Source organism: Notolabrus celidotus, chromosome 13 (assembly GCF_009762535.1).
Source record: "Notolabrus celidotus isolate fNotCel1 chromosome 13, fNotCel1.pri, whole genome shotgun sequence".
NCBI lineage: Eukaryota > Metazoa > Chordata > Actinopteri > Labriformes > Labridae > Notolabrus > Notolabrus celidotus.
The window spans coordinates 5,690,258-5,716,379 of record NC_048284.1 but is presented as its reverse complement, the minus strand read 5'-3'; the positions used below and the strand labels follow the sequence as shown (position 1 = coordinate 5,716,379).

The following is a 26,122-nucleotide window of genomic DNA, read 5'->3' as shown; positions in this document are numbered from 1 at the left end:
CATGTCTAATACGCCTCGAAGATTTGGCTCCTCCAGTGAGCTTTGAAACAAACATTTTTAAAGTCCCAACACATTTGTGTGAATCAGTTTATTTGTTAAACGCTCCACTAAAGTAATTGAAACCCCTCTGAGAGTATAAAGATCCACATCCTTGTAAAACAGTAATTGAGATTTATGAGGTTGTGGCCAGTTGTTGTTGCTTTCTCCTGTCAGTTGTGTCGGCCATTCTTCGTGCTGAAGATGACGCCAATAAACGAGGGAAACACGCTGTTCTGAGTTAAACGGTTGTATTTAAGTTACCACTCAACAAGGATTACGACATGTGCTCTGATGGGGACGTTTAGTCCAATCCTATCCACTTTATTTATATAGCACATTTTAAAAAACAATCAAGTTTAGCAAAGTGCTGCACAGTGAGGTAAAACAAGTTAAAACACACAGAACATGAAACGCTGTCAGAGAATAAAATTGAATGAAATAAAAGAATCATAAAAAAAACATAAAACACTTAAAAAAAATGTAAAAGAAAACCCCACAAAATAAAATAAAAATAAAAATTATATTAATAAAAACAATAAAAAAAAATATATATATATATAATTATAATAATACAAAATATATAAAATAAATAATAACAAATCCAATAAAAGAGCAAATAAAAATCCAATAAAAGAAACATACAGAGACAGACCACACAACTCTCATGCTGGGTTAAAAAACAAGGAGTAAAAATATGTTTTAAGGCGGGATTTAAAGATTGTTAATGTTGGGGACAATCTAACATGGGGGGGGGGGGGGGGGGGTGGCTTGTTCCACAGTTTGGGGGCCACTGCCGAGAAGGCAAGGCCACCCCTGGTTTTCAGCCTGGTCTTAGGGACCACACAAAGTTGCTGACCAATAGACCTCAAAGACCTGCCATATAGACCTAGTGCTATACGACAGCTTTAAAAAGTTATGTGCAGAGAGAGATGGAGAGAGAGTGAGAGAGAGAGTGAGAGAGGTCTGGTCCAATTAGTCTTGACATGTTAATGACCTGTGTTTGACTCTGACTGCCTGAATGAGGCTGTCCATTGACTTCTGGGACCTCTCCTGTTGAAGATTGAAGGGCTGACTTTTCTCTGCATGTTTCTCTTTGTGCGTGTGTGTGTGTGTTTTTAAATGTGTGTGTGTGCACTCCTCTTCTGAAGAACTCCTACTGGGAACCTTGGACCGTCTCCAGACTCTATTCTGCAGAGACGAGCATGAGCGCAGCACAGAAACTCATTAGAAAAGGCTTTATGTTCTCAGAGTCAATTTAGGGGCACTGGCACTGTCTGAACATGTGACACATATGTCTTTGTGTGTGTGTGCAAGTGTGTGTGTGTGTGTGGAGTCATGCATTTGGTTTGAGTCTGTGCATGTCTTTGGATGTCTGTGTTTGCATAAGTATGTAAGAATACATTACTGTGTGTGTGTCTGTTTGAGGTTTTGTGTCCTGTACATGTCAGTATGCTAGCATGTAGCTATGTAACATTTTTGCACACATGCTAGTGACTCATCATAGACTATACATACTGTAAAAGCATGTTTTTTCTGCACAATAAAACATATCTTTGCATTTGAGAGAGCATCATGTGTGCATTTTTACATTTTCACTGTCTTAGAATTAAATTGCTGCAGGCACCTTTTTTTTTTTGCATTGGTCCCAAATGTGTGTGTGCCTCTCTGTCCTTTCATGTGTACAGACGTATGAAAGTGTGTGTGTGTGTGCCTGAACATCTGAATGTCTTTATGCACGTGTCAAATGTCTGTGATGGAGGAATTACTCTCCTGCAGGCGATGTATGTTTGAGTAAAGCATTTCACACCCCTCAGTTGAACACAACCAGGCGGACATCAGAAGATCAGAAACGCGTCATCTTCAGTGTGCAAATACCTGATTATTTTCACAGAGGAGGGGCTTCAGACCTTCAAAGTTTCTCTTTAAAGTAGTTAGGGGGGTGGCATTTTGTGGTGTCAGATTCACCCTCTGAAAGTTCCTCTGAAGACAATCTTTACACAAACACACATGGTTTAAATTCAACGCATGTTTTTATCTCGAGTCATGTTGTGAAAAAGTGTTTGCTTCCATGAATGCTTTGGAGTAATCCAAAGGTTGGGGTCATGGTACATTGAGTCTGAGTTTGTTTTTAGAGTACTAAGGTATGCTGATGGCCTTCACCTCAGCAGTGTCCCGCAGTTTAAGTAGTTTGAGTATTTATATGCAGAAAATTGGGCTTTCCTCTTCAGACAAAACATCTGAAATTAGTTCAAGACCAAAGAATAAATGAAACTTTAATCCTAAGCCCTTAACTTCTATGCCATACATTTTGCGATCAAATGCACATATTTGCCTAAACGTATCACCTAAAAAAGATCCTTGTTGTTTGTTTACCATAATGCGTGTGCATAAAACTCCTGCATCACCTAACTTAAACATACTGCAGAACTTTGTCTGTTAATTTGTGCAAGGCTTCATGGTGATGACAAAAAGTTGAGAAGGGTTCATGAAAGTGACAAGTTAGGGCCTGTGTCCACTAACAGCGTTTTTGGCACCCACAACCTCAATTTCAGAACGTATCTCATGGGCACTCCTTCTAGTAGTGATTGTTTAGTCTGTTTTAAAATGCTCTGTGAGTACTTCATATTTTCTTTAATTCGAGAATATTTTACCAAGCAATCAGGTTGCAGCATTTACAGCAGCTTTGACCTGGAAGTTGTTCCTTGCAAAAACCAGCATGATTAGTTTCTCCTACTCCATTGTTGTTGACAAATGTGAGATCAGAAGTCCAAAAGTCAAAAGCTGATTCTAAGGGTGTTTGTGTGAACACTGGTTATCCATGGAAAGCAGGTGCTGCCAATGCAAAAAACGCTGGAGACAGGCCCTTCATCAGGTGAACGTTATTGTCATAACCTTTCAGAGGCAGTTTCCAAAGGTTTTACGGCAAGTCAGTAAGATGTATTTTCCTCCAATCTGCTCTGATATCACTGATTCATGAGACCATAGAAATCTGCCTGTATAGAGAGATCAATCAATCTTTATTTATATAGTGCCAAATCACAAGACGCGTTATTGTAAGATTCTTTACAAACAGAGCAGGTCTAGACTGTACTCTATGTTCTATTATTAAGAAAGACCCAACATCAAGACAGGATCAGATCCAGTCCCATCTTACAGACAGGACTCAGTCTGATCTCATCTTAATCCACCATTAGCAGAGCACTTTGCAGCATTTAGCAAGTTATAGTGGCAAGGACAAACTTCCTTTAACAGGCAGAAACCTCCAGCAGGACCAGACTCATGTTAGACACACATCTGCTGAGACTGTGTTGGAGAGAGGGATAGAGGAGATGAAGAGATAGAGAGATGATAGTGATGAGACGGATAGGAGTAGTTGTAGCAGTCTGTCACGTTGATAGCAGTAGGTGGTCTACGGGAGAGAGAGGAACCTACGAGATAAGGGAGCTCAGGGACTTTCATGGGACAGGAAGAGTTAAAGTGACAGGTACAGAATGGAGAATTAGGATCCCAGTGTGTCAGTTCCCCCAACAGTCTAAGCCTATAGCAGCAAAACTAAGAGCTGGTCCAAATCTGAGCCAACCCTACAAACTTCCTTATTAAACAGGCAGAAACCTCCAGCAGGACCAGACTCATGTTTGACACACATCTGCTGAGACCGAGTTGGGGTTGGAAAGAGGGATAGAGGAGATGAAGAGAGAGAGAGAGATGATAGTGATGAGACGGATAGTAGTTGTAGGAGCTTTTGCCGCTGGATAGGATCACAGTGTGTCAGCTCCCTTGGCAGTCTAAGCCTGTAGCAGCATAACTAAGAGCTGGTCAAAGCCTGAGCCAGCTCTAACTATAAGCTTTATCAAAAAGGAAAGTTTGAAGCTTACTCTAAAAAGTGGATGTCTGCCTCCCGGACCCTGACTGGTTGATGATTCCATAGGAGAGGGGCCTGATAACTGAAGGCTCGACCTCCCATACTACCTTTAGAGACTTTAGGTACGATGAGCAGGCCTGCATGCTGAGAGTGTAGTGTTCTAGAGGGGAATAGGGCACTATGAGCTCTTTAAGATACAAAGTTGTCTGACAATTTAGAGCTTTGTAGGTCAGAAGAAAGATTTTAAATTCTATTCTAGATTTCAAGGGGAGCCAGTGTGGAGAAGCTAACACAGGAGAGATGTGCTCTCTCTTCCTAGTATTATCTGAAGAACCAAACTGTTGTAACTCTCTATGTTTCTACACTTTGATGATGTAAACACCTCAAACAACAGCCTTGAAAAACCTTCCTCCCTCTGCAGAGTTTTGGGGTGTTTTTGTTTGCATAATGGCGAGACAGTACTGCAGATATCTCGTGCAACATCTGGAGCTGGTTCTCAGAAAAACAGGTTGTGTAAAACACCAAACATACACATATAACAGCAAGAGATCAGCCCATATATGGTCCTGCAGACCGAGCCTGGACTGATGAATGCCTGGGTGTTTAGGACGGCAGGATTAGACAAGATTTTCACATTTGTATCTTTATGCATGAGCTGGATGGAGATCAGAGACACAATCTTACAATATTTGAAAGAATCTGTGTCTAAATCCACCTGCTGTTTTTACTCTACTTTTCTGAAGGAAGCTAGGTTTTGCCAGATATATTTACAGGTTTATTCTCCCTTACATGCTGCAGATCTCCAAACACGGCCTGCATGCCTCTCTGCAGCTCGTACTGTAGGTGCTACTGAGTCATGTTTTCCAGTCGGAGCAAACATGCAGCTCTCAGGTTTGGCGTGGCAGCGCTCTTTTCCTCAGCCATTTAATTGCTGGAAAACATGATGTCGAGTTTGTTATTCTTCTTGTAAGCCATGAAATCTTTGAGCTTGACTTTGTGTCTCTCACTGATAGCTAACAGGCATGTTATTGCCAGGCAGGAATAAGCAGCGGGCCCTGGGCATGGAAACAGCTCAGGGTTATTCTGTTCTTTGTACTTGAATTGAGATGGTCATGCATTTTGTTATCATCATTAGATTTATGCTTTACATCAAATTTTCCTGCTACGGAAAAATCAGAATTTTCAAAGGTTATTTGAAGTTCAGTATTTTGACAGTATTTTTCTGTTGCTATGTACTCAATCATTCTGACAACAACAGACACTTCAAGGAAGAAGTGGTGGAGATCAGAATAGACTTACCTCAGAGATAAGACTACAACGGCTTGTTTCTGTTGTAATTTCAGCTCTAATTGTTCCGTCTAAAGATTTATAGTAAAACTTGAACAATGTGGTCCAACACTGCTATATTATTGTAGCGTCACGGTGTGAAGAAAACAAAAGGTGGACCCAGGAACAGAACAGGATCTGACGTTCTGGACTCCAGCTGATACGGACGTGCTGGACTCCAGCGGCAACAGCTTCTACTACTCGTCTCAACACTATCACCTCTCTCTCTTACTCCCCTCTATCTGTCTTTCCAGACTCAACTCAGTCGAGGCATGATGGCTGTCTAACATGAGTCTGGTTCTGCCTGAGGTTTCTGCCTGTTAAAAGGAAGTTTTTCCTCACCACTGTAACTAGCTAAATACTGCGATGTGCAATGCTCATGATGGATTAAGGTGGGGTCAGACTGAGTCTTACCCTGTCTTGAAGTTGGGTCTCTGTTCATAATTTGACATAGAGTGGTCTAGACCTCCTATGTTTGTAAAAGCGTCTTGAGATAACGTTTGTTGTGATTTGGCGCTATACAAATAAAGATTGATTGATTGATTGATTGTTCAGCAGTACGCTGAGTCAGTACGACATCCGGGTAGTTTTGGTGTACTGAAGATTTTACTCTTGTTCACATACTACATACTACATTTTGGCCAAATCAGCACATACTGCTAGTATACAGTAGTTCATTACAAATCCCCTTTTCACAGGATTTAGGAAAAGTGCCTTGGATGCTGGTAATTCCTCTTAAAACACAACAAACGTTATATCAAGACTCTTTACAAACAGAGCAGGTCTAGACCGTACTCTGTTCTATTATTAACAAAGACCCAACATCAAGACAGGATAAGATCCAGTCCCATCTTACGGACAGGACTCAGTCTGATCAGGGACATGGCGCGGTTTGTTTCTTTGGGGTGCGGTAGAAAGCAAAGCAAAGCGGTGCACTTAGGGAAGATTCTGTGAGAGTGTGAGCCAAAGCTGATTCACACAACCAGAGCTTTTTTAATTATGAGTTTGAACACTATGAATTGTGGGTAAAAACAGGAAGAAAAGTCATGGTTTATGGGGTAAAACGCTGTGAATCCTGGCAGTAATGTTGCCGTTCCTGCGAGGTGTTATCAAATCTGTCCACCCAGATCTCACATCATTAAACCCTCTTATGATTAATCTGACAATGACACGTTAACGTCTCAATATACACACCTAGATCGGCACATTAAAGCCTTTATGGTTTGTTGTGGTAACATACACCTAATGTCAACACAACCTCTGAATTAAAGTAAATGCCAGTCTATTGACAGCGTGCCTCTATTTCCCCTCATTGCAAGAAAGTTAAGCCAAAAATACAGCCTCAATGGGCGCCAACATAGTGTGCTGGTGACATATTTTGGAGCCAAGGCATGCAAAAAAGCGAATTTCTTTCCAAAAGAAAGATAAGAAGATGTGGGCCGCTACTTTAGCACAGTGTTTGTCACGTCATTCTCGTTCTCTCCCCACACATTTCCTGTCTCTCTTTAAAGCGGTCCTATAACCAATCAATCAATCAGTCTTTATTTCTATAGTGCCAAATCACAACAAACGTTATCTGAAGACTCTTTACAAAACAGAGCAGGTCTAGACCGTCCTCTATGTTCTATTATTAACAAAGACCCAACATCAAGACAGGATAAGATCCAGTCCCATCTTACAGACAGGACTCAGTCTGATCTCATCTTAATCCACCATGAGCAGAGCACTTTGCAGCGTTTAGCAAGTTACAGTGGCAAGGACAAACTTCCTTTAACAGGCAGAAACCTCAAGCAGGACCAGACTCATGTTAGACACACATCTGCTGAGACTAACTCTGATATGTAAAAAAGTAGATACTGGTTATGCATCTTAAGAGGAGAGAGGTCTGAGCTGGAAATATATTGACGGCTTGATGTGTTCAAACTTACGGTCTGATCTGAAAGGTTTTTAAAAAGTTTCAGGCTCATGAGAGGTCACAAGAAAACCCTGATACTCCACGTTCGTAGGTGTCAACAGGGAGAAAGGAGCTCAGTTGTTCGGGCTTGGATCGGCCCACAGGGTTTCTGGGAAGTCAGATCTTCAAACGTTACATCATGCCACCGATCGCGCTTGCCAACACGCACAGTGGTCTAGTGTCACTTTAATGCTTAAAAAGACAAAGCACGTCTCTTGAGTAATGGTCCTCCTCTTCAGCCAAAACAAGTGACTACAAAGAGCAAAGTTTCTCCAGCAGGCGCCTGTTAGATGATAAAAGTCTGGCTCCTGGCTCAGGGGACATTTCAGCAGGCTTAGACTCTGGCTGATCATGCGACTATCTCTACATCTCCTGCACAGAGCTGTCAGAAGTCCTATCTGTGCGGAGATAGCAGACTGATTAAGCTGCACTGGACTCATCTGGCTCTTTCATCCTGTCACTGCTCTGTTTCTCCTCCTCCTCCCCTCTCGCTCATCCAGGGCTAAGATTTAGGAACAGGCGTGCTGACACAGAAAATGCTATATTTCACATATCATGCCAGGAATGCAGATGTTCCTAATCAAAAGGAGAAGAAGCGCTGTGATCCTTGGAGCGATGAAATATGGATGTGTTTGAATGCACAGAAGATGCTGGAAGGGGCCTTGAAGTTGGGGGACAGCCAAGGAGGCAGCTTAAGAGTCTAAAGTCAAGAGAGATTTCAAACAAAAAGCAAATGTGGATGAGTTGAATCTGTGTTCACATCGGAAACCTGGCAGCGACGTGGAGTGTGTTTGTGCGTGTCGAGAAGGGGGCCTCCTGTACGGTTAGAGTGGACTGACTTTTGGATGGCTGGCATTTAGTTTAAAGAGGGACCAAAAAGAAAAGCCCAGTTTGACTGCTTCTCTAAAACAACCTCATCTAAAAGCTTTAAATAACCAGATACCTCTGCGACGACAGCCAAGCAGCTCCAAACTACATCTCTGAGCCTGGGAATTTAATGGCACCAGCCCTGTGGTTACGGCATGAGTGGGCAGCTCGAGGGAGGGAGGGGAGGGGAAGAAGGGGAAGGGAGGTCTTGAAATGAAATTAGGGTTCAGTAAGAGCCCTGATTCCTCCAGGATCCTGCTGGTCTGAAGCCAGACAGCTTCATAAACCTGTTCCTGGGTCTGTCACTTGTCTTTCTAACTCCATCGTCCTTCATCACTCTGCCCTTCCAACTTCTTTCGCCCTCTCTCTCTGTCTCTATCAGCCTCTCTTTGTCCGCTCCTCCTCTAATAACAGAGCTGACATTTACAATGAGGCCGCAGCAGGAACCGTGGAAGGTAATCGCCATAAAGTCTCACACATGCATACACACACACACACACAGGAGTGAATTGGCCAGGAGGCTTCAGGGGCATCAGGCCAGGGTTTTTCCAAACGAACCAGCACGCAGAGAAGGATCCGCAGCAGTGTGAGCCCTGAAGATGATGGAATCTATTACGGCACCGTGTCACTGACCGAGTGATACAAAAGAAAACAACAGCTCAAGCTAATTTCCAAAAACTCACCGCCCCACATTTCCACATTACAGTTTCTAATATTTTGTTCCAGTCACTACAACATGTGGTGTTTGGATGACACACTGTTTGGGCCTCCAGCTGCTCTGAAGGGTACTGAGCGTGGTTTGGGACCGGGTGCTTTCCACTATTTATTTTTTTTTACAGCTGGGGAAATGTTTTGGTGGTAATGATGACTCTCTGTCCTTTATTGCATAATGTACCAGGGACCAGTTCCTGAGCGGGGCACGGGTCCTTCAGCAGTTTAGAGTCAGGAGAGGCTGTTTTGACTTGATGTTTTTGAAAACATGACCATATTCCTCCTGTTTCCGCATCTTTACACAACTCCCTGTATGTTTTAGGATTGATTTTAAGCATTAAATGATTACTTTTAAAGCTCTCCTTGGACTTTCTCCCAGCTACATATTAATAACAAATGAACTGTTGAGATTCTAAGGCAGATTTTACTTTGCGTTCCAAATGCTGGAGTATAAACAAAAGGAGACAGAGTGTTTGCAGTGAGGGGTCCGACTCTCTCTGGAACGATCCGCCCGAGGAGATCAAGTCTGCTGAGTTGGTGATCTCTTTTGAATCCCTTCTTAAAACAGACCTTTCCTGATTTCACTTGCCTGTGTTGCACTTCAATTTTATTGTGCATGTATACTATCCATCTCATGTATCTTTATCCCTCTTTCCAACCCCAACTCTGTCTCAGCAGATGTGTGTCTAACATGAGTCTGGTCCTGCTGGAGGTTTCTGCCTGTTAAAGGAAGTTTGTCCTTGCCACTGTAACTTGCTAAATGCTGCAAAGTGCTCTGCTCATGGTGGATTAAGATGAGATCAGACTGAGTCCTGTCTGTAAGATGGGACTGGATCTTATCCTGTCTTGATGTTGGGTCTTTGTTAATAATAGAACATAGAGTACGGTCTAGACCTGCTCTGTTTGGAAAGAGTCTTCAGATAATGTTTGTTGTGATTTGGCGCTATATAAATAAAGATTGATTCGTGGATTATTTTATCTGTTTTAAAAATATGTTTTCAATTAATTGTATTCCTTTCAAGTTTTTTTGGAGGAAATATTAGATTTTTTTAAAATATTTGAATTTCTTGCCTTGTGTGATTTTGAGTTGGTTTTATTTTTTTGCCCATGTAAAGCACTTTGTAACACAGTTTTTTAAAAGTGCTCTATAAAAAAAAGATGATTATTATTATTACTACTATACTTTTATTATTCTTGTCCTTATTATAATTATTGTTATAAGAGCCCAAGCACCGGTACTCAGTGACGGCAAGTCCCTATTGAAACCCTAAGGATTATTATTATTCTTTGTTTGTTTCTTCTTCCTCTTATACCTCAAATTTGCATGCCTCAGCGTGGCCCAAAACTCACCAAACTTTCCCCAAAATTCAACCTTGAGAGAAATTTTGGTGTCCTGTCATTTGTTTCTCAAACTTGACTCTGCCCCCTACACCCAGGAAATTCAGTCCCACCACTGAGAATGACCTAAATGAATGCATGCCATTTTTTTGCATATCTATTTATTACTATTATGTGCAAAAAAAACAAGAATCTGTCATCACATGACGTCTTTCTGGAATGAGTTACCATAGGATTGCATGTTTTTTTGTACCAGCAACAACTGTGCAAATGAGACATTAAGACTTCATCTAACTTGCAAAGTGTTAAAAGCACCACAAACTGTGCTGCTGATTAAATATCTGTAAGATCTGCTGCTGTTTGGGTGTATTTAAATGAACTGACATGCACCAAGTTTGGGCATAATAGGCCTCTTAAATGCAAAAATCAAGCTCCACTTCCTGCTTTTCTAACATTCAGCGAGTTTTGACTTAATCTAAAGTTAAAAGATGCTGATCGCTGAAACCTGAACCCTCACTGACTGCAGAAACAACATCATCGTGGTCTGGATCTCCTCGGATATCCTTTGAATCAGGCAAAACTGCTTCATTACTCTGAGATGCCCTCTTTGACGTGACCTGTGATCCTCTGCAGAATAATCAGTCCCTCTTCATCCCTCCTCTTCCTTTGAAGTGAAGCAGCTGTCTGAAAGTTTAATCCTGACACGCCTCCAAAAAAGCTGCGACACTCACAACTTTCCCGTGTGGGAGTGGAGTTTAAATCTGTCACAGATGCAAAGATATTTGAGTTTGCTGTTGGGAGCACAGAGGTCAGTCGAGCGCCGGAGATGGAAAACTGATTTCACGACTCAGATTAGGAAAACCTCTGAGGACAGAGTGAAGCTGCTTTTAACAGATACAGAGATCAGTGCTGCTTCTGGCATCGACACATCATATGACAAAGGGTTCAACAGATCTGACTGTAAATCGTTATACAGTCATAAAATCACCAGCAGAGCTTTACGTTACTGCAGTTTAGGTACTTGACATGACTGTGGTCACTGTGTGTGTGTGTGTTCTCAATGCCAAACTAGAACGGACAGTTTAAAAGGGGCGTCAGGTTTCAGACCACATCCCGGAGTGTTACTTCAGACTAACTAAGTGGGTTTTGTGGTGCCTGTGTGTGTCCTTCATTACACTTCAACCTTGAGGGAAGGTGATGTCATCTACATAACAGAGCTCTGAGAACAATGAACACACTATGTGCTCTTTATTCGTGTGTACAGAAAACTACATTACTTGCTCTCCCTCTCTTCTTTTACTGCATCTTTTAATCTTTCTTTCTCTCCTCGACTACAGGCGAACATACAAACAATCTAGAAGATGCCAAATAGTAAAACGACAGTTAAAGTGAATTTACACCCTCTGTGTTAAACCTGTGTTTACTACACTCGCTGTAAGTCTGTTTACTGCATTACGTAATGCAGCTGCCACTACAAAACATCCGCTTTGCATGCAGAACGCCAACAATAGGGTTGTTCTACTTTCTCTTAAAGTTGTACGTTGACCTTTGACCCACGTATCTGTTGCACAAAAATAAGACATTTTAGGAAATTGATTGCCTAACAGATTCAAAATGTCTTTTGCAGAGGACTGAGGGTCAAAACAGAATAAAAAAAAGCTAGCTTGCATTGGCTCTAATTTATAAACTCCATATTAAAATAAACAAATAATATATATATGCAAAAAGTGTTCAAAATCCTCATCATCATCATGTAGGAACACAAAATTCCAGCATATGCAATGCCATCAGTGTTTAAGAATGACTAACCATCAGCTTGAAAAGACATTTGCAAGTAGAATATGTAAGGAAAAAGGTTAAATCTGAAGTTTTGTGCCAATTTGTAACTTTGTTATTGGCTGTTACTAAAACTGTTCCATTTTCGTTTTTTTTCCTTGTACCTGAGCGCATCTTTCACAAGCAAAATTAATAATTTTTCTAATTTTTTGTCCTGATGAGGATAAAAAACATTCGATGATCACCAAAAACAAAGAAAACCATAAAAATATGGACGACATGACAGCTCCCAAAAAGTGAAGCTGAAAAATTAAGAGCACCTTCTACTGTGTGGCTGCAGTATAGGTCATGAAGCCCGCCTCCTCCATGTTAACAGATGGAACATGGTTCAAACTATTAAGAAATAAAAACAGGTCAAATAAAATCTTTCAAACATGGTTTCAGTTTTGACTTGTTCTTCCTTATCACAGTGATTCATGTCAGAGTGTTCATTTCTATGAGAAGTTGAGTTTTAATTAGAGATATAACTTCATGATTGACAGCTCTGTTAACAAAGGTGACTCTTGCAGTGCCGTGTGCACTGGATTAAAAGAGTAGAGCAGGGGTTCCCAGAGTTTTTAGCCCATGGCCCCCAAAAATACAGGTGCCAAAGACCAACTACCCCCAAACATATAGGTGCCAAAGACACAGAACCCCCAAAAATATAGGTCCCAAAGATCAAATACCCCCCAAAATATAGGTGCCAAAGACTCACTACCCCCAACAACACAGGTGCCAAAGACTCGGAACCCACAAAAATACAGGTGCCAAAGACCCACGGCCCCCAAAAATATAAGTGCCAAAGACTCGCAACCCCCCAAAATATAGGAAGTAGTAGTTTTGGAAGACACTTTGTGAGCCCCACTAGTGTCTCGCGACCCCCCTGTGTTTCCCGACCCCCACTTTGGGAACACCTGTAGAAGAGGAAGAATGGCGAAGGGAGGTGGGATGATTCCTACTGGTGGGCTCTGGCTTGAAATGCCAAAACCAGAGCAAGATGTCACTCTTCGTTTTAGTACAACAGGAGGAGGTGGAGAAGAGTCTTGAAGTGCACATGCACACCGTACCTGCCAGGCAGAGTCCAAAGATGGTGAGAACAACCAGGATGTAGAGGGAGACGATGGCGTACTTGATGGCTGAGAGGGAGTTGAGGTGACCGCAGCACTGATCCTGCTTCCTGCGGCGCTTAGCAGAACCTGAAGAGACCACATGAGTCATGATTAGAAATGGAAGTACAATAAAACTGAGGTGGGGAGCTTATTATGTAGAAGATGGAAAACACTGAAAGGAAATTTAGATTAAAGATAGGTCTGCAGATGTACTATATATAAAGAAATGTGTTAATTGTTTTAAAATGCACTCCTTGAGTAATATTTTAACAAGTAAAGCTGCAAAAACACAACCAAAGTGACACACATGAACTGAGGAATGAAAATGAAACACACATATTCACACAGAGACACAAAAAACACTTCCATTATTCAAAATCGGCACCGTATCAGTTTTATAGAGAATCATTCCTGCACATCTGTTTGACCCTGAAAGCAGTGTTAAGTGGTGACATGAATGATAGTAATAGTTCTTGGGTGTGTGCATGTGTGCATGTGTGCATGTGTGCGTGTGTGTGTGTGTGTGTGTGTGTGTGTGTGTGTGTGTGTGTGTGTGTGTGTGTGTGTGTGTGTGTGTGTGTTTTGGCAGGAGGCAGGGATGAGGCTGTTGATGTTGAGGGAACATTCCCTTCAGGTCAAGAGGATTAGGGGACTTTTTAAAGTTGTTCTGGAGTCTCTTCTGTCATCAGTCATCTGAACAGGGTTTAATAATACTCTTCTACTGTTTTCAGGAGTGGATTTTAATCATTACGCTCACTTTGCTGATGAAATAAAGGCGTGTTTGCAGGTTTAGAGCCGTCAACAATGAAAGGAGACTTTCTTTACTGGCATGAAACTCTTCTTTTTTGGCAGTAATCCAAATGTACGTCAGATTTGCAGCATCACGTGTTGAGCAGGTTTTAGAACGAGAAGTCTTTAATCCAATAAAAAGACAGATGAGCACTTTTATAATCTTTAGCTTCTGTTTTAGTTGGTTTTATTTATCTTCTCACCTCTTTTGATGAATGCAGTCTTATGATGCATTTATTTTGCTCTTTGCAATGTGCTTTTGGACTTTTGTACGAGGAACTTTTAATTACCTTGTTGCTTAAATGTACTATATGAACAATTTTGACAGTTTTGACGACACTTTTCTTTCTAGCTAATTCTAGCTGACACTTTAAATGAGTCAAATACCAAGATATTGGTTGACTTTCTAAAGTTTCATGCCGATTTGCAGAAAATAACATGCAAAGACGTCTTAAGTATAATTAGTTAATTGCAAAAAAATTTAGGACGTTGTGTAAAATGTTGATAAAAACCATAGACTGTATAATAAATGGACGTAGTATCTGTGATGTCACCCATCTGTTTCTAAAGCATTCTAAACTTCATCCTAGCTAGTGTGAGGTAAAGAGGCAGGCCTCTAGCCTTGTCGCTAACAGCTACCCACTTGTCAATCAAGTCAGGCATGCCCTTATTTGGGCAAAACTCGTAACTTTGTCATCTTCAAAAATAGTGAGTTATAAAAAATGTCACCCATGTACATCGGTGCCGAGAGAGAAATGAGCTATTCAGACCTAAACCGCTTTTTGAACCAGGCTGTAAACATGTTTATTTCTGCTGTAAAGATCGTCTTTTTTTTAATTGGTGTGTATGTGGTTTCCGGTGTTTCTGCAGCCAGCCTCTAGTGGACGCTCGATGAACTGCAGTTTTTAGCACTTCTGCATGGGCTTCATATTTGCCAGGTTGCAACTCGCTATATAACAATTTTGATTGTTCGCCAACCATTGAAACCCTATATCTGTGTCATTCTTATTAAATTTAAAATGAACATATATATTTCAAATGATGAAGTTTCATTTTAGAAAGTTTGATAAGTTGTCTTTGCAATTTTATCAATTACATACTGTTTGAATTATAAGCAAACTATCAAAATCTGTGTTTCTCAATATTTTACACAGCCTTGCAACTTTTTGGGGAATTTGGGTTGTTCATGCTATGTTAATGCTGCATAGTCTTTAGCAGGTTTTGTCAAGTTAACTCAACTAAAGTGCTCTGAGACGTGTCAGGCTGTTTGTTCTTTGTGTATTTACCAAGCGGCAAACTCCGGTCTCAAACGATGAAGCCAATGCGGAAGTGAAATAAACTGCAATACATCGAAAATCCGCTTGAGGCTGGCTGCAGAAACACCGGAAACCACATAGATATGAATGGGAAAAAGACGATCTTTTTAGCATTAATAAACATGTTTACAGCCTGGTTAAAAAAACGGCTTGGCCCTACAAAGCTAATCTCTCTAATGGCACACACTGTACGGGGGGTGAATTTTTTTCTAACGTGACGGTTCAGAAGATATTAAGATTACAAGTTTTGCCCAAATAAGGACATGACTGACGTGACTCCCGGTCGGGAACACACAGCCATTGGCTAAGAGGCTCACACTACGTCACACTCTGCCTAGTTGAGTTCCGCATTACCAATATGGCTGCTGCCGTCGATTTGCTTCAAAACAGCTCTCAGGAACAGATGGGTACAGTCTATGGTATTTACTGTAGTTTAGATGCTTACTGCAAAACTGGCAAAAAATGTTTAAACAGTATAATATTCTTACTTGACATAGTCCAAGGTGAGAGGATCCACTGTATCCAATGAGTAAAGAAACAAAACAATAATTGAGCTAGCATGATATTCTTTATCTTTGCTTTAAGAAGTAAATACTTGATTCTGATTGGTCAATACTCCATAGCAGTGATCTGTTATGTCTCACCAGCACACTGTTGCAATCTGCAAGTCTGGTTAATTTGGCATCGGTTTGTTCACGTTGGCAAAAATAAAAGATCAGAAAAGCTGGACAGACTAATGCCGAGGTGAGACCAATCAAACTTTAACTCTGTCTCAGAGTTTCATGTTGAAGCACCAACGTCCTCACCCCTTGCTCTGTTGCATCGGTTGTATTTGTTTGTCTGACTTCAGGATTAAAAAAAAGTGTAGTGGAGGATTTTTAAAGATGCACCATATTTAATCCATTACTTGCACTTGTTTTTATCCCTTCTTGTCCTCATATATCTGGCTTCTGTAAAGAGAATAAGTCATTATCTTAAAAGACTATCTTCTCAAAATGAGATTGAATCATTAGCATAATGCCAGGAGTGAGTTTCCAACCACGACCAACTGTTTGTGTTTAGATACACAGAGAAGATGGAGGAGAATCTGAAGCAAACGTATCTCTCAATTTGGAGCGTGAACTGACAGACGTCTGTATGGAATCACCGCGGTCATACAACATGAACATTATGATGGATATTACACCCGCTGGGACGTTATTAGATTATAATGAGAGTCCTGTGAACAGCCATGACGTTAGCTTTAACCTGACTCTGAAACATAAACACTGACTCTGCAGCGTGGCCTCCCAACATCGTGGTTTCATTTGAACCGTGACAATCTGTCAGTGAACACTGGTGGGTTGCTGCTTATGCACACACACATATGTAACCTCATAGATACACACACCTTCCCTCGATGATGAGGGACTCACACACACTTGTCCGACATTAGGCAAACACAGCTGGCTCAGATATGTGTCACATAGAAGGAATGTATAGGATCAGAATATTCACTCTGAGCTGGTCTGACACAGCGTTAATGAACCAGACGAAACACAGCACATCATACAAACATCATAAAAAAACAGACAAGGATGTAAAAGCAGCTGTCTGATTTTAAAGGGGGAATTATCACGTCGTTTTCTGTCTTGTTTTGAGACTTGATGAAGCTGATGCATGGAAAGTGTTTAAATAGTTCATCATTGCAGGAAATGCTCAGATGGGAAAATTTAAACCCACGTGACACTTCCTGGAAAGTGGAGCGAGAGCATGGAGGTGATCAGATTAGTACAAACACATGAGGTGGTGACTGTTTTTATTTCTGCAAAGAAATCGCTCAAAACGTCCTCTTAAATGTCATATGACAGTATTTCCTTGAAACGCACACTTTGAGGTTGTTACAGGCACATGTTTTAACTGTAAGCAAGCAGGCGGGTTGTTTCCTTTGTTCCCAGTGTTTGTGCTAAGCTAGGCCGTAGCTTCATAATGCTTTCACAGACATTAAGGATGTTCCTTAGCGGCTATTTTCTTGTAGTTTAAAATAAGATTTGAATACCAACTAACCTACTAGTCTTAAGGTCAGAAATTACTCAGAAAACAGACGTTGAGCATCTCAAACACGGCTAAATAAAGGACCAAAGGGGTCTGCGGGTAAACAAAGCCAAACTGGTTTGCAAGTGTGGCTACCATTAGCAGAGCTAGCACCACCAGCCTTTGGTCCACATTTGCATTCCTGTGCTGATTACACATTAGTCTGGTCAAGTGTTTATATGTCAGTTTAACCCGACACAGCATACATACAACTTGACATCCTTCCTGCTAAATGTGCTTGTTTACATCCAGGTAGTAGAGCATTATAGCATTATGGCTGTAGCTGAGCTAGTGGCAGGTGCCCATGCTACAGCTTAACCACAACATATGATCAGCGCTTTATGCCTTTAAAGCTGCTACTACTATCCGTCTCACCGCTATCATCTCTCTCTCTCTCTCTCTTCATCTCCCTCTATCCCTCTCTCCAACACGGTCTCAGCAGATGTGTGTCTAACATGAGTCTGGTCCTGCTGGAGGTTTCTGCCTGTTAAAGGAAGTTTGTCCTTGCCGCTGTAACTTCCTAAATGCTGCAAAGTGCTCTGCTCATGGTGGATTAAGATGAGATCAGACTGAGTCCTCTGTAAGATGGGACTGGATCTTATCCTGTCTTGATGTTGGGTCTGTGTTAATAAGAGAACATAGAGTACGGTCTAGACCTGCTCTGTTTGGAAAGAGTCTTCAGATAACATTTGTGGTGATTTGGTGCTATACAAATAAAGATTGATTGATTATAGAACTGCTTTAAAGAGAGACAGGAAATGTCTGGGGAGAGAACGAGAATGACGTGACAAACACTTTGAATTAATCCTACAAGCAGTGTGATGAGAACTGCAGCCTCTACACATGGGGCGCCTGCTCTACCAAGCAAGCTAAACCAAAATCTTCTTATCTTTATTTTGGAAAGCAGATTGCATTACTTGGCTCCAAAATATGTCACCAGCGCACTATGTTGGCGCCTATTGAGGCTGTACTTTTGGCTTAACTTTCTTGCAATGAGGGGAAATAGAGGCACGCTGTCAATGGATTGGCACTTGCTTTAATTCAGAGGTTGCGTTGACATTAGGTGTATGTTACCACAACAAACCATAAAGGCTTTAATGTGCCACTCTAGGTGTGTATATTCAGACGTTAACGTGTCATTGTCAGATTAATCATAAGAGGGTTTAATGATGTGAGATCTGGGTGGACAGATTTGATAACACCTCGCAGGAACGTCAACATTACTGCCAGGATTCACAGCATTTTACCCCATAAACCATGACTTCTCTTCCTGTTTTTACCCACAATTCATAGTGTTTAAACTCATAACGAACAAAGAGCTCTGGTTGTGTGAATCAGCTTTGGCTCACACTCTCACAGAAGCTTCCCTAAGTGCACCGCTTTGCTTTGCTTTCTACTGCACCCCAAAGAAACAAACCGCGCCGCGTCCGTGAATCACTGCTCTAATTGAACGAGGTGTGAAAATGTTCCCGGATTAGAGAAGTTGGACGAGGTCGATCGGTCTGATGTGTGCGGCCATTGTCCACTTTCCATTAAAATGTCAACAAAATTCTCCAGTTAAGACTTTCCCACCGAACTCGCAGAGCTCTGGGTCGAAACCTGAGAACACCACCGGGTCAACTGTGGATTTGTTGCAGCTGCACCTGTACATATACACTCTCATACACACACACACACACACACACAGAAACACACACTGCAGCAGATGTTGCTCCTGGACATTCCTGGCGTTCATAGATGACCATAGCGAGAGGGGAGCGGATGCCAAGCGGTGACAGCACTGCTTCTTGGAGTGTGTGTGTGTGTGTGTAAATGTACTCAACGGAGTCTGTGTTGGTTATTAGTGTGTGTGTGGGCGTTTTTGTTTATACGAATTAAAGGCTCTGTGGAAATTCCCCTTCTTTCCATTTCTTCAGGTCTGTTCATTTTTTTAGCATTAATCTGAAAATTGAAAAAGCTTCATATTAATGAAGAAAGACCTTTCTGGGTCTTTTCTTTCTGCTGCAATGTAACAACTTTTCAGTTTCCTGATGTGTGTAGTTCTTTAAAGGACTCTGATGAACCATCAGCAGGTCATTTGTCTTCTTTTTTCCTCACCTGATCCTTTTACCAGAAGTATTCAGAGCTGTCTTTGTCATTTAGAGAAACTCCTTTACCATAAAGGGTTTCATTGCATCAGGACATACTGTACATTGAGTGCAGCAGACATTAAAGGGATAATGCTAAATCAAAGTGGCTTTCTGACGTCAAATGAAAACCTTGAAAATGTTCTAAATATAGCAAACATAAGGGTTTGGGTTGGACTTTCTGAAACTGCACTGGGGTGACAATAAATCTCTTCAAGGGGGGAATGATAAAGTCTACAGCTCAGCCTCTTTAAGTCTCGTCTCTCCTCCTTACCTTCATCACACAGGTTGAGTTTGGACAGGTTGCGTCCCTCGTAGTTGTCCTCGTACATGGAGCCGTTCTCTCTCTCCTCATACGTGCTCAGATACATGGCCTTATTCTCCATCTCCTCCTCTCTGAAGAAGAAAGATAAACACAGTGTTATCAGTGTTATATAGGTCAATCTGAACACAACAGAAGGTACAGATGACAAGAAAATGATAATTTCCTTGCAACAGAATGAGTGAGTAGTCGATTTTTCAATCATGCTTCACCCTTATGTCATGTTTCTCTGTCACATGGCATTAACTCTGTAAGTTGCAAACCTAAATTAATCAGACTCTCACAGTTTTGACCCGTGGGGATAACTGTGTGACATTTTTCCAGTTGAAAACCATGCTTCCTATTTATCTAACATTGGATTCTGTCAGGGTACGTGGGGGATGGGCTTTGCAGGGTAACTCCTGACATGATACGATACGATATGTATTTACATACGACAGCATGATACAATACACCAGGATATGATACGTACGTACGAACACAATATGATATGATATGATACTATTCAATATAAAACGTATGATATGATGCAATATGACATGAAACAGTACGGTACAGTATGATACGATACGAAGCGTTACGATCGATACAATATGATACCATAATACACAATCAATACGACACAATACGATACAATGGTAAATGGACTTGTACTTATGTAGTACTCTAGTCTTTCTGACCACTCAAAGCGCTTTTACACTACTCGTCACATTCACCCATTCATACCCATTCACTCACTGATGGTAGAGGCTGCTATGTAGTGAGGGACCATCAGTGTTAGCTAATCTCATTCGTACACATTCACACACCTCTGAACAACAGAGGGAGCAATTCAGGGTTCAGTGTCTTGCTCAAGGACACTTCGGCATGTGACTGCCAGAGCTGGGATCGAACCGCCAACCTTCCGATTGATAGACGGCCGACTCTTCCAACTGAGCCACAGCCGCCCCTACGATACGATACACGACAGGATAGGATAGAATACGGTATGATAGGAAATGATACAATATGGTATGGTACGATACGATGCTATATGATGCGGCACGATATGGTACAATATGATGCAATACCATAGGGTACGGTATGGTACGATACAATACGATAGTTACAGTACGATGTCAATACGAATTGATATGATAGGATACGGTAAGTAGTGAGAACCAAGCTCCAGGCCATGGGAGATCGGGCCTTTTGTGCTGCTGCACCACGTCTGTGGAACTCCCTGCCCAGCCACCTCAGGACCCCACAGACTGTGGATGCTTTTAAAAAAACATTTAAAGACCTTCCTCTTTAAAGAGACTTTGAACTTATCTTAAGTACTGCTTTCAAGAAATGTTCAAGTTTGTTTTTACTGTGTGCCTGTAGCACTTTGAGATTTCTGTAAATGAAAAGTACATTATAAATGAAATGTATTATTATTATCATTATTATTGTTATTATTATTAAGTAACGATACGATACAATACGTTACAGTACGATACGATACAATATGATACCGTATGATATGATACATTACGGTACGATACATATCAGTACAGTTGGGTTTGGGCACCGTTAAGGCTGATTTATACTTCTGCGTTGAATCAACGGCGTACCCTACACCGGGGGTCCGCGTAGCTCCCGTACCTACGCCGTGGCCTACGCACGTAGCTGACGTGCACCTCCTCCAAAATGTAACTCCCCGTAGAGCCGACGCGGACCGCAAGCTCTGTGATTGGTCCGCTCGGCGGCTTTGTCTTTCCCGCATTTACAACACTTCCGGGATCCTGGACATCGGCCGCACATCGTCCGTGTATTTCATCTCCTCCTCTCTATTCTTCATGTCATCATGTCTGTATGATAAACAGCAACATGTATCAGCTGTAGATTAACATAACACGCTCTGAATCTCTGTGGAAAAGTAAACAGAGATCGTAGCGGGACCGGAAGCAGGCGGCCGGCTATCAGAGAGACCACACTGCCCTCAGGCGTTTCGGCGGAGAATTGCTGCGCGACACGGACACACCGACGCACAAGTATGTGGTGCTCATGTCCGCGTCAGCCCCTGCTGCGTAGGGGAGACGCAGAAGTATAAATCAGCCTTTAGCCTAGCAGTCTATGAGCGTGTCCCATGTACGTACAGAGGCTATAGCCCTCATCCTGGAGGCTGCAGATTCAATTCCAGCCTCGTCCAGTTAATGCAAGTCCTCCCCCACTCTCTGCTCCCCACATTTTCCTGTCTCTCTTCAGCTGTCCTAATAATTAAAGGTGAAAATGCCCCAAAAATTTGACTTTAACAGTACGGTTGGGTACGGTGTGATACGGTACGATCTGTTACAGTAAAGATACACAATACAAAGTAAAGGAAAACAGTACAATGTAATACCAAACAAATTATGACATTAACTACATGTACCCTGATGATGAAGTTATTAGGATACATAGTTTCTGAGTTAACTGATGAATTGCAAGACAATTCTATATTCATGAATCAAAGTATCGGTTTAAATGAAGAAGCTAAGCTCTTGAAGATAAAGTGCAGGATTAATGTAGTTAGCACCACCATAAGGAGTCTAAAAGGAGATAAATTAAGGTATTGATATTTGGCCCCAGAAATACGGTCATTGCACTACTTGAGTCAGGAGGATGATATATTGCTGTATCAATATTTTGTCCCACCCCTGAGGATAAGTTTCAAGACCTGCTGATAAATCTGGTTTAGGTCACAGTGTGTTATATAAAACCTATTTCAGACACATCACAGGTCTCACGTTTACCTGAGCCAAGGTTCCCAATCCTAGCACGGGTTGAGAATTGAATATCTTATGTATAACCATGAGAGTATATAAGCCTCCTTGAAATAATTTCCCATCATTTTCTTACCGTGAGCTCATAAAAGATGCTCATAAAAAAGCAGCTCCAGAAGCATGACTGTATCTCACACAGCTGTGATGCTCCCATCTCCAGTATTTCACCACATGGGAATTATGAAAGGTGAAGAGGGAAGAGTGAATTGACAGATATACGTATGGTAGCCAACATATGCTCCTCTCAAAGCCAGGAGCAAAACTGTGCACATTAATCTGAGAGGAGAGGAATCAATCTCAGGAGAAATAAATCTATATTAAACAAACACTTCATCATGTCATCCAGCAGGTGAGAACACGATGAGCTACTTGTGCAAAATCTATGACCGATAACTCAAAGCTTAATCAAAATCTACTGGAAGAATGGAAGTGACAAGAATCACAATTAGTTAAACCCTCCAAGAGCAACCTGCAGGGTTTTCCTGATGGATTAAGATTGCCAAGTCACAATACCTTGCAGGAAAACACAGGACTGTTTACTCTGAGCACTGAGCACATTTGCTCTTCCAGTTTGGGTAGAGTTTCCCACGCTACACATGATGCAAACCAAATATGGCCGACACAGGACAAATAGATAGGACTCATGACGGAGAGCTTGTCTGACACAGCCATCTCTGAGGGATCAAATTAAATCTGCTGCACTCTGGAGTCAGTGGGTGTTGAACTCCCACAAGCCCCGGCGGCAGATCTGTGAGTGTTTGACGAAGTCGTTAAAAAGTGCTCAGTCTGGACTTTCTCATTACGGAGGGGATGGAGGGGTCAGGTTGACATTTAGACTGGAGCTAGGCAGGATCCATTAGGGCTGCTAGGAGATCCCACTGAACTCTTCTGTACCCCTCACAAGTGTTTGTGCGTCAACAGAGTGTGTGTGTTCGTATGAGTGTGAGGAGCATGAGGTGAGTTATCACACTGAGTTTGGAGGGATATAGCAGTTTAACACTCACTCAGCTGGGCTCTGTTGGTCAGTGCCAACAGAGGAGGGTGGGAAAGCAAAGCCTGAGTCTACTGCGGTTTTTGAAACTGCCTACTATACTACTAGTACATACTGATTTGGCCTAAATTCAGTATGCATCAGACCAGTCTCCTTCGTGTACTGTTTCCCACAATGCACAGCTCAGATTTAAGGTGCTGTGAAAATTATTAAATTCCATTTATACCACTTTTTAACTTTTTAAATCATAAGTGATGCTAAAGAAGCAGTTTCACTATCAGCATACTACATACTACCTTCAAACGCAGTATACAGTAGACAGTATGTCCTACATACTACATTCGTAGGTAGTATGTAGGAGGCGGTTTTGCAAACAGCCTCTGACTGAGATCTAGCATAAAGAGCAGGTCTAGACTGTACATACTCTTTATAATGTTATTTATTAGCGCTGCACAATAAATCACAACTCTAAGGCATTCTGGATATTTACAATAACATCCAAAAAGTCTGAATTTATCCCAGAAATTAACATTTCTTGTATGAAAAAGCAATGCTATCTCACTCAGGATAGGTGCATTTCTACATTTGGTACCTAAACTGCTTGTTTATTAATTTGATACAGCTATGGGATGCTAGTTTAGCCCATAGACTGTAAAATAAATGGATGTAGTATCCATGACGTCACCCATTTGTTTCTGAAAAGCGCCGTTTTGAAGCCTAACGTCGACTGGTGCCATATTGGAAATGCTGAACTCAACCTAACTTTGTCCAAGCTCGCTGGAAGGTAAAGAGGCGGGCCTTTAGCCTCTCTGCTAACAGCTACAGGGTGCCCTCCTGTCAATCAAGTCAGCCATGTCCTTAAATGGGCAAAACTGGCAATCTTAACATCTTCTGAAATTCACCCCGGTACACTGTGTCCGGATAGAGACATTAGCTGTTCAGACCTAAACCGTTTTTTGAACCAGGCTGTAAACATGTTTATCAATGCCGCAAAGATTGTCTCTTTTGAATGGATGTGTATGTGGTTTCCCATGTTTCTGCAGCCAGCCTCAAGTGGACGTTCGATGAACTGCAGGTTGCCGCTTGGTTTAGCCCAGTTGGTTAGGACCAGGCTGTAGTCCTCGCACTGGTCCTAGGATTGACTCAGGCCCAATATAATTTGCTTTGCATAGCATCCCCCAATCCCTCCCCACATTTTCTTCCTGGCGCTCAAGCTGTCCAAACTATTAGAGGTTGGAAAGCGCCAAAAATAATTGTACAGTTTCCAAGCTTGTGAACCGGCTAACTTCATATCTGATTCAAGGAGACAAAGTAGACAAGACACCTGTTCCTTCAACCAAAGTTTACAGTCCATCCAAGCCAAGAATATCACTACAACTTCCCAAATCCTAACTTTTGATGAACTACCTGCTCTTGATGACTCATTCTGCCTTTCCCCTCAATCCCGGTGTGAATCTAGTTTAACACCAAAGAAGCCTTTAAGCTCAGTATTAGTCGGTCATCATCAGGTTGAAGAGCCAGGAGATCCGTTTTATAGGCCTGAGGGAGTCTTGATTAAATCCAGCCTTAGTGTGACTAAAACCTAATGAGAAGTGGATTCTCACTCTCCTCATCCCTCAAACGACTGGAGGCTGTCCTACTTGGAGCTCCATCTTGTCACTGGCTGCAGACTGAGAGGAAGCAAAACTGCACAAAAGGCTGTTTGTTCTCACATCATGTTAACATTTAAGTTCTCAAACATTGTCAGGTCTTGTTTGTTATTATGTCTGATTGAATATACTGAAACCCTGCTGAAGTTTTCACTCTGTAACAAACATTTTTTGTCCTGATAAATAGGGAGATATTGCTTTCACTGGAGTTACAGCATCAAAACTACTCTTAAAGCTACAGTAACCCATTTTTCAAAACATGCAAACTATTCCAGATTAATCCCACTGTTATTTTTTTCTGTATTTGCGAATAAGCAGCTGTTGGCTAACATTTGTTTTCCAGTTATTATTGTTATTTTTTGTGTTATTACATTTGTTATTTCGAACATGTTAAAAAAAAGAAAAAATGAAGGAATAACGAAAAATGAATTAATAAATAAACTCCATCAGCAAGCACTGAGACATTTTAATTTACACGTACGCAAAGGAGTAGGAAGAAATAAAAATGCATGTTATAACATTAGTGTTGCATTTACACCAAGTGGCAACCCCACTGTTCAAAAAGTGAAGTCAATGCATAAGTACTAAAAACTGCAGTTCCTCGAGTGTCCACTAGAGGCTGGCTCCAAAAGCCATGGAATACTCATAGAGCTTCATGTTAGAATATCAATGTTTATCACAGCATATCTAAACTAAGAGTGGGGTGAAATCATTTATAGCTCATCTGTTTTCTTTTTACAAAAGGTAAAGTGTTGTGTAAACATTTGCATAATAAGGGGCGTGGCTTATTGTTGTCTGCTACACCTCAGCACTACTTCTTTCCCCTGTTCCACCTTGATTGAAAGTTTATTAGAGCCAGAATTTCTGATTTGGCAACTATTTTTGGGCTTTCCATAATGTCTATTTAGAAACCATTTGGTGATATCACTGAGACTCGATCAATCAACCTTTATTTTGTAGCTCCAAATCACAACAAATGTTATCTCAAGACAGTCTTATCCTGTCTTGATGTTGGGTCTCTGTTGAGTAGAGCACTTTGCAGCACTGAG

General features: G+C 41.5%; 1 protein-coding gene across 1 annotated transcript in view; it reads right to left on the bottom strand.

The window, feature by feature from the left end:
• The window catches only part of scara5 (scavenger receptor class A, member 5 (putative)), a 127,653-nt gene that overhangs the window by 99,289 nt on the left and 2,242 nt on the right, over positions 1 to 26,122 (bottom strand). Inside the window, exons 2-3 of the mRNA XM_034698974.1 lie at positions 19,600 to 19,721; positions 12,980 to 13,108 (exon numbers count right to left, since the gene is read on the bottom strand). Coding sequence (XP_034554865.1) covers positions 12,980 to 13,108; positions 19,600 to 19,711 — 241 coding nt within the window. The 5' untranslated portion in view covers positions 19,712 to 19,721. The remainder of the gene's footprint in view (positions 1 to 12,979; positions 13,109 to 19,599; positions 19,722 to 26,122) is intronic.